At 33.0% G+C, this 12,373-nt stretch overlaps 2 protein-coding genes across 5 annotated transcripts in view; both read right to left on the bottom strand.

The window, feature by feature from the left end:
- Positions 1 to 1,243: 1,243 nt before the first annotated feature.
- On the bottom strand, positions 1,244 to 5,236 carry LOC148624639 (macrophage-expressed gene 1 protein-like). Its single transcript, XM_088567416.1, has one exon. It carries the CDS (start codon positions 5,220 to 5,222, stop codon positions 2,979 to 2,981), a length of 2,244 nt encoding a protein of 747 aa, XP_088423542.1. The 5' UTR covers positions 5,223 to 5,236; the 3' UTR covers positions 1,244 to 2,978.
- A 1,380-nt stretch (positions 5,237 to 6,616) lies between these two features.
- The window catches only part of LOC148624638 (beta-arrestin-1-like), a 77,685-nt gene continuing 71,928 nt past the window's right edge, over positions 6,617 to 12,373 (bottom strand). For all 4 annotated transcript variants that reach the window (XM_088567419.1, XM_088567418.1, XM_088567421.1 and 1 more), the window contains exon 13: positions 6,617 to 12,311. In XM_088567419.1, coding sequence (XP_088423545.1) covers positions 12,221 to 12,311 — 91 coding nt within the window. In that variant the 3' untranslated portion in view covers positions 6,617 to 12,220. The remainder of the gene's footprint in view (positions 12,312 to 12,373) is intronic.

The raw sequence follows: 12,373 nt of genomic DNA, 5'->3' as shown, positions 1-12,373 counted from the left end.
TTGTTAGAGTTCTAGCGTGATACAAAAAGTCTGCGTAGTTTCGGCAAGCTCTGGCAAAACGTCTGAATCGTGATATGAACACTCCATACGCAGGTGCTGAAGGGATGTTACCACAGATGAAAGGAAATTTGACAATTTTGAATGAAAAGTCATCACGTTTGTCGTAAAGTTGGTCAATAGTTTTCCTTTACCATCGATTTCTAAGTGTAGATCAAGATATGAGGCTGAAGCGATGAATTTATTCGGTCGGCGTTGCAGATACGTATTTACAAGCAATCAGACGATGAATACCACCTTTTCATTATTTTTGAGTTATATACATATATATGCTTTGTTTTATCAAATATTTTAAAAATAATTTAGTTACTTTTCATACATTTCGGGTCTGGTTTATCCAACTCAATGATACGTAGTAATTACCTAGAAGTCTATTGTTGATTCATCATTTTAGCTGTTTTAATAAAGATTTTCCCCTAAGAATTAAACATTTTACACTGTTGCAATTGTGTTTACTAAGAAGGAATTGATAAAAAAAAATTAAACCGTGTTGAAGTTTTCGCATTAAATATTTTTTTTAAAATTTAAAAGATTTCAAGCAAAAAGGTTTTTTAGGTTTTGCTCGATTTCAAGAGGCCACTACTTCGCATATGTATATTTGACCGTTTTCGAGTATAATCTTATATGCTTAATATTTATGGTGATATTCTACAGTTTTAAGCTGTTTTTTTTTTTGTTTTTTTGGTCCTGTTCTTTCATAAGTTGGACTCGATTGACACTCATTAAAATATAAAAGTGATACAGTAACCAAAGCTTACTGTTCCATTAGTTGAACATATTTGTTAACAGACATACAGAATATATTTGTAAGTAATGCACCATCCTCTCGAATCAGGGCTTCGAGTCCACCTTCGCTCCCTCATACGTTTGAGGTAGCGAAGGTGGACTCAAGACCTTGACTTGCGGGGATGATAAATGCATAAGCTGTATAATTTTCAGCACAGACAGTAGCGGTATACAGTAAAAGACCAACGCTTTTGATTCTGTAAATTGGAACATAAACATTTATTAATGTCATTATGCTTTTCTGCATTTAATACACTTTATTATACACTTTGTTTTAATTTATCCAAAAAAAAAAAAAAGAAAAATATCGTATACTGACGTTTCTTCAGAAGTTTTGAGAGCCTGGTTATCATTAAAAATCACTTTATATAGAAGCAGTCAATAGCAAAGAAAAGAAAACTAATGTAAAACACCATTTATTATCATAATAAAATACAATTTAAACCTACAAAAATAAAAATATAACAGATATTTTACATTTTTAGTAGAACCGCTGATATGACAGGCAGACGAAATCAGTTCATTGAGATAGTTTGTCCAGTTTCCTCCTTGTATGAAGGCGAGATTCACAAAAAAAAATTCAAAGATAAGAAAAAGTTTCATCACTGGAATAGCTTACAAACAGGACTACCTATTCATTTTTAAGTAAATAAGACTGTGAGAAAAGTTCACTTAATGATACAACCCGCTCCCACTCCAGTTACAATATGGTAACAAGACGCTGACGTCGCATGAGTCTGAAATCAAATCCCGATTTATGACGTACCTCCATAAAGCTTGTGCCAAAATATCAAATAACTGTGAAAATTGCGGGTTAATGGATGGACACCACAATTACTGTATACCACCCACTTTCAGTGGGGTATAAAATAAGAAGAATAAGTTTATTGTTCCATAATTAAAGGTCCCAGCAAGGATTACGTCTTGAATCAAAGCTATAAATAATCTATTCTAATCTATATAGACCGTTCTATCAGATTTTTTTTATAATAGTCTTTCTCTATCTTTAATTTGTGTGCACGTATTCTTATTTTACATAAAGCACTTCTCAATTGAAAATTGCAAATAGATAAAAAAAAAAGTTGCTTGGGAGAAGGACTGCTTTATTTCATTATTAGTCAGCCTTTTCAGTTCGCTTATCATTCCAATAACATAAAAAATACTCAGATACAGTTTGTTTTTAACACGATACAACACAAGCGATTGGTGAAATAAATGAACTTTAAATGCTTAAAAAATCAATTTATACTGTCACACGCACAGAAATAGTAAAACTGAAAGCGGCTTGAAATGATACTAAAAAATACAAAATGCTTTAAATTGCATAAGCGCGTAGGAACATTATTCACCCTCATTTTTTCTTCAGTAAAAAGAAAGGAAAGAAAGCTGAAAAGAGAGGAAGATAAGTCATTTAAATAATTTCAATAAATACATAAAGTTAAATGTATTGTCATTAGTTGATCAGATCTAACTCAAGTTATATTTACTGACTAAAATTTTAACATAACACTAATACAATATGTAGAATACAGATGGACCAGAAAACTTTTATAAAAAAACATATACATATAAATATATATTTATGTGTGTGTATGGAAAGGAGACAATCTCAGTTTGAAATTATTTGTTCAAATGTAGCTTAGCTTATAGCATTAATCCTTAGTTGAATACAAACTACAAACTATAAAATATAAAACTAATTTTCACCACCGAGATTCACAAAATAGAATTTAATTTGAAAATAGAAAAAAAGTTTTAAAAAAGTCTTCCTGAAAGTTATTAAACTAAGAGCTCACAAACATGATTACGTTTTAAAAAATCATGACATAACACGAGCCACAGGTCACTAGAAATGAACATATTTTAAAGAAAAATTTCAATACAAATGCACAAAAAAGTAAAATGAAAGGGATTTGAAATTTTAATTACGGAATAAATATTTTTTTTGCTAAATGTATTGGTGCTCAGGGAAATTCTTCCCTCTCAGTTTACTATTTCCTTCGTTCTCGAGTGAAATAATGGTAAGGAAAACTGAAAAGATAAGGAGGAGGGGCTAAATTCTTTCCATTTTTAGATATTTTACAAGTCCAAATTAATGTTTGTCTGACCCACTATAATAAAAACGATATTTTCCACTATGGTTCAACTAAAACTTCGGGGACGTTTGTGTTCTGTGTTCCATATTGCACTCGATTAGCACTCTGAATAGTTCTTTCTCTTCCGGCGGCTGTCGACATTGTCAATGGCCGATACAAGCTACGATGCTGTCGATATTTAAGAAAGGCAATCGACGCCAAGACGACACAGGCTATAGTTGCGACGATTGATATTCCTGCAACAGCTCCTTTCGACAGTCCTGTGTCATCTGAAGATTGGCTAGAGTCCGACGATTTAGAATTTGGGCCTGTCGATCGTGCTGGACCGTCGGATTCAGACGGTTCGATTATATCCCATGTCAAACCGTCTTCGCTAATTGAATATGACAGTGAATCCTCAAATCCTTCAGCGGGTATGTCCATGTAAGGTGGTTGTCGAAGAGGAGGTAGTCCGTGTGGTGAAAATGCGTCAGCAACAACACAATAGTTTATTTCACAACTATTTTCGACCGTTGCAAGGTGTTGACTGTAACCAGACGGGCAGCCCTTTGGCCAATGTCCGGCTCCAGACTTTTGTAAATAAGCTCTAAGGGAAGGGCCAGACTTCAGCAGTTTTTCAGAATTGTTTCCAAGCATAAGTGGATTCCCAGATCTACAACTGTAGAATCCACCAAATGGCACCGCGTATTCGAAACCCAACTCGTAGTCATCACTAACGCAAACTTTCATATCGTTTCCCAGTTTAAGCGGATAAAAATAGAGCGGACAATCTTTTGTCAGTGTCAGTGGGTTACTAACAGTGCTAGTGTAAAGTCCTCCAAATAAAAATCCTGACTGTTGACGTACACTACCTCGGGCAACACACCAATAGGCTCTGTATTGTGCACTTCCTTGTCTGGTTTCGTCATGACAACAATGAGCAAATAACCAACAGCGGTGGCATTTATGGACAGATTCAGATGCAGATCTCGTGGACTCTTGAAGCATCACAGGCTCGTAATCTTCGGGGCAAGAATAGTCTCCTGTTAATGGATTTTTCTGATCCAAACCACTACACAGATTTTGTGAAAGCTGTCCTGTTCTTGTACAAGTTTGGTACACACCACCAAAAGTCAAATTGGTGTAAGGCGCTTTGCACGTGCCGTCGTCGACGTTTGCCTGAAAGCTAAAGTTAGGAGAATCGGGGTTGGTACAACCACGGTAGATGTTGAACTTATAGTATATTTCTATTGCTGTTTTCACCGATTTTATCAACTTGTAGACGGCTGACGTTGGTAGTTCCGGAAGTGAATACGGAGTTATGAGAAAGTACAAAGGATCTCCAGAACGGTCGAGTGCCACTAAATCGTCACCGATTTCAGCTCCCCAGTCATTTAGACTGAAATTAATGGGTTTAAAAACTGGTCCTCCGTACGTCTCAACCCTGGAATGAGAACGATTCCCAAGGTATTGGTTGATCATCTCTTTTGTCGTCTCGTGTTCATAGCTAGCCCCAATTTTAAACACGCTAAAGAACGATGCACTCGCTGAAGCTGTTATCTTGCTTTTTGAGAAACTATAATCCCGACTGAAAGTTGATTTTATTTCATCAACTTGTACTAAGGCTGCTCCTGCGTCAACGCTTGTCACAACGTGTGTTCCAAAATCACGCACCAAAAGTTGGCTTTCGTAAGTTGCCATGTTAGTTCTGTTAAGTTGCAAATGTGCTGCAATGCTGAGCAGGCGTGCTTTAAAAGTAGGATGGAGTGGGGTGTCGGGTTGAAGCTTAGCAGTGTAGCGTACATACCGCACTTGCACCCTTGTTGTTATTGCTTTGTCGTTTACCTGATGAGATTTGATGCTCTCTGCTTCATGAGAAAACTTTCCACTGATTCCAAAATGGGCGAGTGTTAATCCAGCACCAATATTTATCGAACTTGACGTAGTTGAGGTGTAATTACTCCAGTGATCGAACAACTCTGCGTAGGTCTCGACTTTGCTAGATTTGATTGGTACCGTATAAACTGTGTCCGGTATTATATATCGTCCATCGTCTGTAGTCCTACATTTCGAATAGTTAAAGTTTACTACTATTCCAGCATCTTTGTTTTTGAGATTATCCCAGCCGTTACCGGGCAAACTTTCATATCTGATCAAGTTTTTGTCATTAAGCACGACGTAACATCGTTTTGGATCGCCTGATGGAATGTCAATTGTTTTTGGTTTTTCGCTTGTCAGTTCATCTGCTTGTGAAATAGCAAAAGGTAAAAGCAGAATATAGTAACACGCGCCTACCTCCTCCATTATACGAAGTGTCCACAGCTCCTCGAAACGAGTAATACTTAAAACAAAATTAATCTCACATGACAGGGAAATAAATGTGCTCTAAATAAGTGGGAAGTCCCGAAATATGACATATTTTGACCTGATCCACACAAAGAGTGTTTTTACACTTCCGCGTTACATGCGTACTTTTCTCACATGACACAATTTTATACGCGGTAATTTCCGATTCTCTCTCATCTATTTATATTTTAGCTTTTAGAAAATACGAAAGAAAAAGAAAGTTCATATACTTTTGTTTCTTTGTACGTATTATTATTTTTTTAATGTTCCTGGATTATATTCTTTTGATTTCCACTAGAATCTTGGTTCCTTTGATAACTCTTCAACAACTCTAGTTTCACAAAATTTTAATCTGAACTCCGAACTTAGCGTTGTACATAGAAATTTCAGACAGTATGCACATCTCCAGTTAAATTTGTACCAAGGACTAGTCAAGTTTGTGACTGGTTGCCACTTTTCTGTTAGTGGAAACAAGACAAGTCTAATACATGTATTTAGTTAAGACGACTGTTGCTAGTACTTTCCATGTCCAATCATAACACAGTGAAGACGCATAGAACGCTCATATGTCCCTCCTAAATACAGAGTGGGTACTTTTGCGCGTAACAACAGCTCGGTGATGAATAGAAATAACACCTAGACTGTAACAACCATTACATCTACAAAATCATTTCATTCCGATCCTTAGATAAAGTTTTGGCCCATATATCTACCTTCTTAAAATTACTGCTTTTGCAGAAACCATTTCTTATTTTGACCAAGGGTTTTTATAGTAGGCTACAATAAAAATCCTTGGTTTGACCTAACATTCCGGTATTATGTCAACACAACCACTAATTACATTTGATCCAACCATACAATAAGCTTACAAAACATTACTGAAAAAATGGTCAAGAAAAATTATGACCAATCAGTTGCTTTAAATCCACGATACGAGTATTTGATATTTCCTCAAAACTCTGATTTTGACCAATCTGGTTGCTTTAAATCCATGATATGAGTATTTGATATTTCCTCAAAACTCTGATTTTGACCAATCTGGTTGCTTTAAATCCATGATATGAGTATTTGATATTTCCTCAAAACTGTGATCTTGACCAATCCGGTTGTTTTAAATCCATGATATGAGTATTTGATATTTCCTTAAAACTCTGATTTTGACCAATCCAGTTGCTTTAAATCCATGATAGGAGTAATTTTTTTATGAAACCAAGGCCTAGAACAGAATGATTTGCAAAACATCCATGGCTAAGTATAGTTAAAATGAAACTTCAGACTTTAGAACCAACCATTTTTCACAAAGGGAGTGGTCAAACATAGTTCATCTGTGTAAAACAAATCAAATGACAAAATTACCTCTTAAGACAGATTTATTTTTTTGACATTATTGTTACATGAAATTAAACATGAATACAGACAACAAGCTAGAGATGTGTTTATCAACAAAGCACCATATAAATAAACAACTAGGATTACATCACATCTATATATAGTATGTACAAATCTATAAATAAAAACTAATCATACACTATCAATGTCAGATCTATGGGAGGGGAACTAGTTGATGGATTCGAAGATTTTGTTATGCCCCCTCCCCTCAGAAAATATAAAAGGATTCCACATACAAAATGATTATTATTTCTAAAAAATGATGAAATTTTCTATTTAATTTTTTTTTTATCAAAGTAGAAAAATAGTTGTATCTCATATCAGGTAAATATAACATGGATCAAATTTTGTTCAACTTATCTTATCCTAAATAGCACTTCTTTATGTAAATGGCAATTCAAATTTTAAATATCCATTTCTTAATTTACCCAAACCATCTGATTATACTAATACTTAGACAAAGCAGAGATGGAAAACCACAGAATCCCTTAATTTTTTCTCGCAAAAAACAAAATATTATCAAGTTCCCTTATCAGTTAAAATCATTGGACACAAAAATCCATTCTTATGATAAAAATTTCACAAATCAAATTTACAGGGAAGAAGGAATAACTTATTTCATGTGAACAATTTTTTTTTTTTAATGATAAGAAAGTTAACTGTTTAGTACAAGTCCATATAAGAATCAAGCAAATTGGGAAAAATCTGACACATACATGTCAAAACCCACCGATTTGACAGTATACTTTCATTAAAAAAAAAGTCTTCTCCATTTGAAATGACCACATAAAAATCTCAGAAAATAGATTTTTTATGACAGACTTATCTGTCCCTGAAATGTAGATTTTAAGTGCATTTCAATGAACTTATAAACTAATTTTTCCAAATTTACACTGAAAATCTTGTCTGTATTATCTGATGCTGATTGTACAAATTGTCGAATTTTACTGTCAAAAAGGTGGGTTATAACAGACCATATCTCACCTACAGCCTGATATTTACAGAGACTTATATTCTATGACTCCGTTAAGTCAGGTCCTAAATGATGAACAATGAAAACAAAGTAAGAAAGATGAAATAGAAACAAGGTAGAGAGATTGGCATCTTGAATACATCAATATGAACACCAAACTTGGACTTAGCTCTATAAAAATTGCACTGATTGTGGTTTTTCGAAGAAATACAGACATTTGCACACATATGTAGAAACAGTACATACTTTTAAGTAAATATCAACATTTATTTCAGGTAATATTCTATAACATTCAGCATTATATTTTAAAATTTCTTCTTCAAATGCAAGTTACATAGTTTTTTTTAACTACCTGATGATCTAGACACCCAAGGTCTGCAATGTTTTATCAATGGCATATGCATCACCTGATGACTGGAGACTAGGCAAAGAACTTCAAAAACTAAAGATCGTCATATGCCAGGTTTAAAACAAAGTTAAAGGCATTAGTGTCACTCCAATACACACATGGCAACATTACTACAGACTAAAATATAGACATTTTACAGTCATTTAAAGTCCTTTCAAGCTTCAAAAACCACCACTGTTTTTTTATAAAGGGAAATAAACCAATATTATACACTACTACCAATACTATACTAATACACATTCTGTACATCATGAGTTGTAAACAGGACGAACAATATCATACTACCCACTTGAAACATACAAATAGATGTCGAAGCAGTTCAAAGCAGTTTTGTTGGACAATCTAACATTAAAAGGAAATAATTATTACTTTTATGCAGCAAAATTTCTAAGAGGCCATGTTTTTTTTTTTTTTTACTGAAGCCCTTATGTCAGTGGTGGGTGTCATTACGTCCCAAATTGCTGTTCTCCTAAAATACTACCCTAACTCAATTTTCTTGACCAATCAGGTCATTTGAAATTGAAAATTTGAGGAAAAACTGAAGGATTTGAGGAAATTCTCATTTTAATGATACCAAGCCCAGTTTTGCATGATAACAAAACAAAAAGCTTACTCAGATGGGAAGTCTACTGTATTATAGATTATTAGCATGTAATTTCATAAAACAATGAAAGCTGGGAGCAATTTATTGAAATTATTTACATTTCACTATAGACAGTTCTGCTAAAAGTGAAATTGACCTTGCATGAACCTATTCATGCATTATGATTGAGCTGTCCTATCAACAGCATGATATAATGTTCATTACTTATACATTTCATAAGGTCATCCTGTCTGAAGTAATAATAAGCCATACATGTAGTTTTTAGGGAAGATAAGGGTAAAACCAATATCATTTAAAACATGCAGTAAAGTACAAGGCATATATGTATGTAAGACAATATTTGGCTAAAATATTGGAAAATACAATAATTCAATGTAGCACTACCACATACAAGAATAGAATAGAGCAACTTGATAAATAAATATCACTTTCTAGTTGAAAGATCTTTTAAAGTTCTAATTGACACTTTAATTGACAACTTTTTTAACTTGGATTTTTTGTTGGGAAGGTGCTTTTGATAATAAATTTTTTGTTAGGAGGGTGCGTTGATAATAACATAATATTTCCCTAATTAATTCTTAATAATTTTTCTTAAAAACGTAGGAAAAAGTAAATGTTTTCTTCAGAAGGATTACTTGCAGCCATTACTCCCCCTGTGTATGGTTCAGCTAATACAATAACAGTCATTTATAACTCTACTAAAATGATCTAACTATATGTAACTAGCAGAGAAACATATGCCATCATTTGCTATACATCTAAAATGTTACAATAATCCTGAGTTAAATGAGTATGAATTACAATAAAGCAATGCTTATTATTTTCGCGTTTCAATGCATTTCCCCAAGATGAAAATTTGGAAGTCTTTTAACATGCAAAACAAATCCAAATTGAGAAATAGTGTTACTATTCAAAAGCAAAAAAACTCATCACAAAACAAAAAAATCAATAGGGAAAGTTCTGATCATATAAAATATATGCTCGATTAATTTCATGAAAAATTGAAAGTTGGAATTTTCGTCAAACTTCCATACAGGAATCAGCAAACACATCCTAAAGAAGTCACTGCAAAAAAAAACTAGAATAATAAATGTTAATTCACGGAGATTTAGGTTTGTAAAAGTAATTTCTATGAGCACTTTAATCCATTGCTGGAAGTTTGATGTATCTAATTTCTAAATAACAATTTTCAAGAAATTGTAACAGTGTCCCACTCAAACATATCATGTATTAAACAAATACTTCAGACATATCAAGTTTTGTGGATTCTTTCAAATAAAAATAATTACAGTTTTGGAATAGTTTCATAACATATGGTAGTAGGTTAATCTTTATACTAATTTTATTCAATGAAAGACCACAAAAAATAGTACCCCATGGAAGTACTCTGTATCCAGTAACTGTAAAGTTTACATGAAATCCAAAGGACTGTGCAACAATAAAGGGTATGACTGACTAGAAATGCAGCAGATCAAGGCTCTGATTATGAAAAAAATTCATGCATGTCATGAATTGCACATGAATTTTAAATTCTTCAAATAAAAAAGGCAGGGTTATATAATATTGTCCTTGATACCTCACAAAATGAAAAAAAAAATGGCAAAAATTCACCTGTACACATTTTTGTGGTAACTTGTGTTTAACTTTTCTGGTATGTATACTGACAACCAAAATTCTCTACTTTTATTCTAGAGCTAAACTAAAGAACTTTGGGACTAAAATTCTAAAACATTGAGGTACCAAGTTATACAGAAAAAGAAAAAAAAAATACATCTGACATACAGCACATGATAAAATAGCACTGATCACATGACAATCACATGACACATCATTACTAAATCTGTAGTAACTTGTTATTTGTACATTCACAAAGGGATTAACTCATAAACAATTCAAGTCAAGTGAATGATTCTATATCATTGTGCTGCTTGGTATATATTTCTGAAAAGAAATTAGCAATTTACCTATCAATCATCACAAAAATATGCATTTTCTTTAATTGCCTATAAAAAAGAGCAGAAAAATATCATCACAAATATATGCATTTACTTGACTTTGCCTATAAAAAAAGGGAGAAAAATGTCAAATTTCTTTAAAAAAAATTCTACTATATTTTGGTAAACTTAGTTGAGAAAAGGCCATACCAACATAATAGATAGCAACAAGTATGTATTTTTACACTTCAGTTGTTTAAGGGTAAATACAAATGCATATATTTTCCTTAATTCATTTATTTTGACACCATAAAACCAGTGCAAAAAAGCACTTCTTGGATTTGCAGTACACTGGAATTCAAAAAATCTAACCTGACACCTAAACCCAGTTACAATACAGCTCACAGAGATTTTACCATTTCACTTGTTCATGGTGGACCAGTTCATAAAATATATAGCCACATTCAATCCTTTTAAATTACATAAGTAACTTTAAAGTCTTTAAAAAGCTTGAGAGAATTAATTGGGTGATCAAAGATACCCCTCCATTCAAAATTCTCAAAGTGAAACTTCTGAATGGTAAATACAACAATGATCTTGGTCTGTACTTTATGGTTCATACAGATGCATTGAAATCTGCCTGCTCTTAGGAGATTATCAACATTGAAAATGCAGTGAATTCTATTGTATTTGAGTGCCATTTACAGAGTTATCTCCCTTAATTTTGAAATCTACAGTGCATTCTATATAATTTTTCTCCCCTAAGAGCACGGGTTATATGAAAAACCACATGTTCATTTCTGTTTACTATGAAATTTCAAACAAAATATCAAAAATAAAAATATGTAGGCTTTTTACCCATAATCGCATTTTGCATGATCTTTATCTGGAGTGCTACTTAAGTCATAAAGTTTGAGTGATTATTTGATTAATTTTGACCAGAAACCTGCAGGTCTGAGGACAGATGAACAGACATGAGGGTCCCTATAGACCCCTGAATAGCAAGCTGGGATATAAAAATGACTTCCACCAACTTATAGTTACCTTGGGCCATATAAACTTGTTTGCTTACTATGCACGCTAAACACTACAAAGGGTGGAAATGGTCAAACCATATGAGCTGTACTGTACTATAAAGTTAGATCTGTGTTCACAGATGTGAAAACCTAAACTGGTGAATATTATAAGAAGGTAAACATCACATATGCAATTAATTCATTCCTTATTCATCAGATACTAATTCATAAATGCATTGAAATTACTTTAAAAAAAAGGCTGCCATTTTATCTTTAAATTTATACTTTGGGAACAAGACTTCGTCAAGAAATAATTATGCTCATAATAAATGTACAATACAAAAATCTTCTACAGCAAAAGCTGGGTAGGTCCTTTTATCTTTCCTAATGTGAGAGATTTCTGCTTATTTGATTATCAGAACAATTGAGTAGAGAACAAAAAATACTTAAGGTCAGGAAAATATGAATTATTAAGTGTCTTATAGGAAACAGGGTTGGTACAATGAACTTTTAAATTTATACTAAGAATATAACTTAGGCTTGTTTATAAGCTAAATTATAATATAGATGGTATTATGCAACAAGTTACAACATCCCATTACATCATGTCTATAAATAGGAACAAGATTCATTATGCTTCAGTATCATCGCCCTCATGTCCTTTAAGTCTTAATCTTGCGAAGTCTTCAAAGATAAAATCGTCATTTTGGTCTAAATCACCACTGAAAAAGAAAAGTGTGAAATATTGGTTAGGTCAGATCATATAAAATCACTGAAATATTGG

The sequence above is a fragment of the Perna viridis genome, chromosome 2, assembly GCF_037379345.1.
Source record: "Perna viridis isolate PV_CMFRI_1.1 ecotype Kerala chromosome 2, ASM3737934v1, whole genome shotgun sequence".
Classification (NCBI taxonomy): domain Eukaryota; kingdom Metazoa; phylum Mollusca; class Bivalvia; order Mytilida; family Mytilidae; genus Perna; species Perna viridis.
Note: the sequence above shows the minus strand (reverse complement) of the source record. Positions and strands in the feature narration are given on the sequence as shown.

What these genes read in the sequence shown, in the direction of transcription:
- LOC148624639 (XM_088567416.1), bottom strand. Translation starts at nt 5,222, where the DNA reads ATGGAGGAGGTAGGCGCGTGTTACTATATTCTGCTTTTACCTTTTGCT.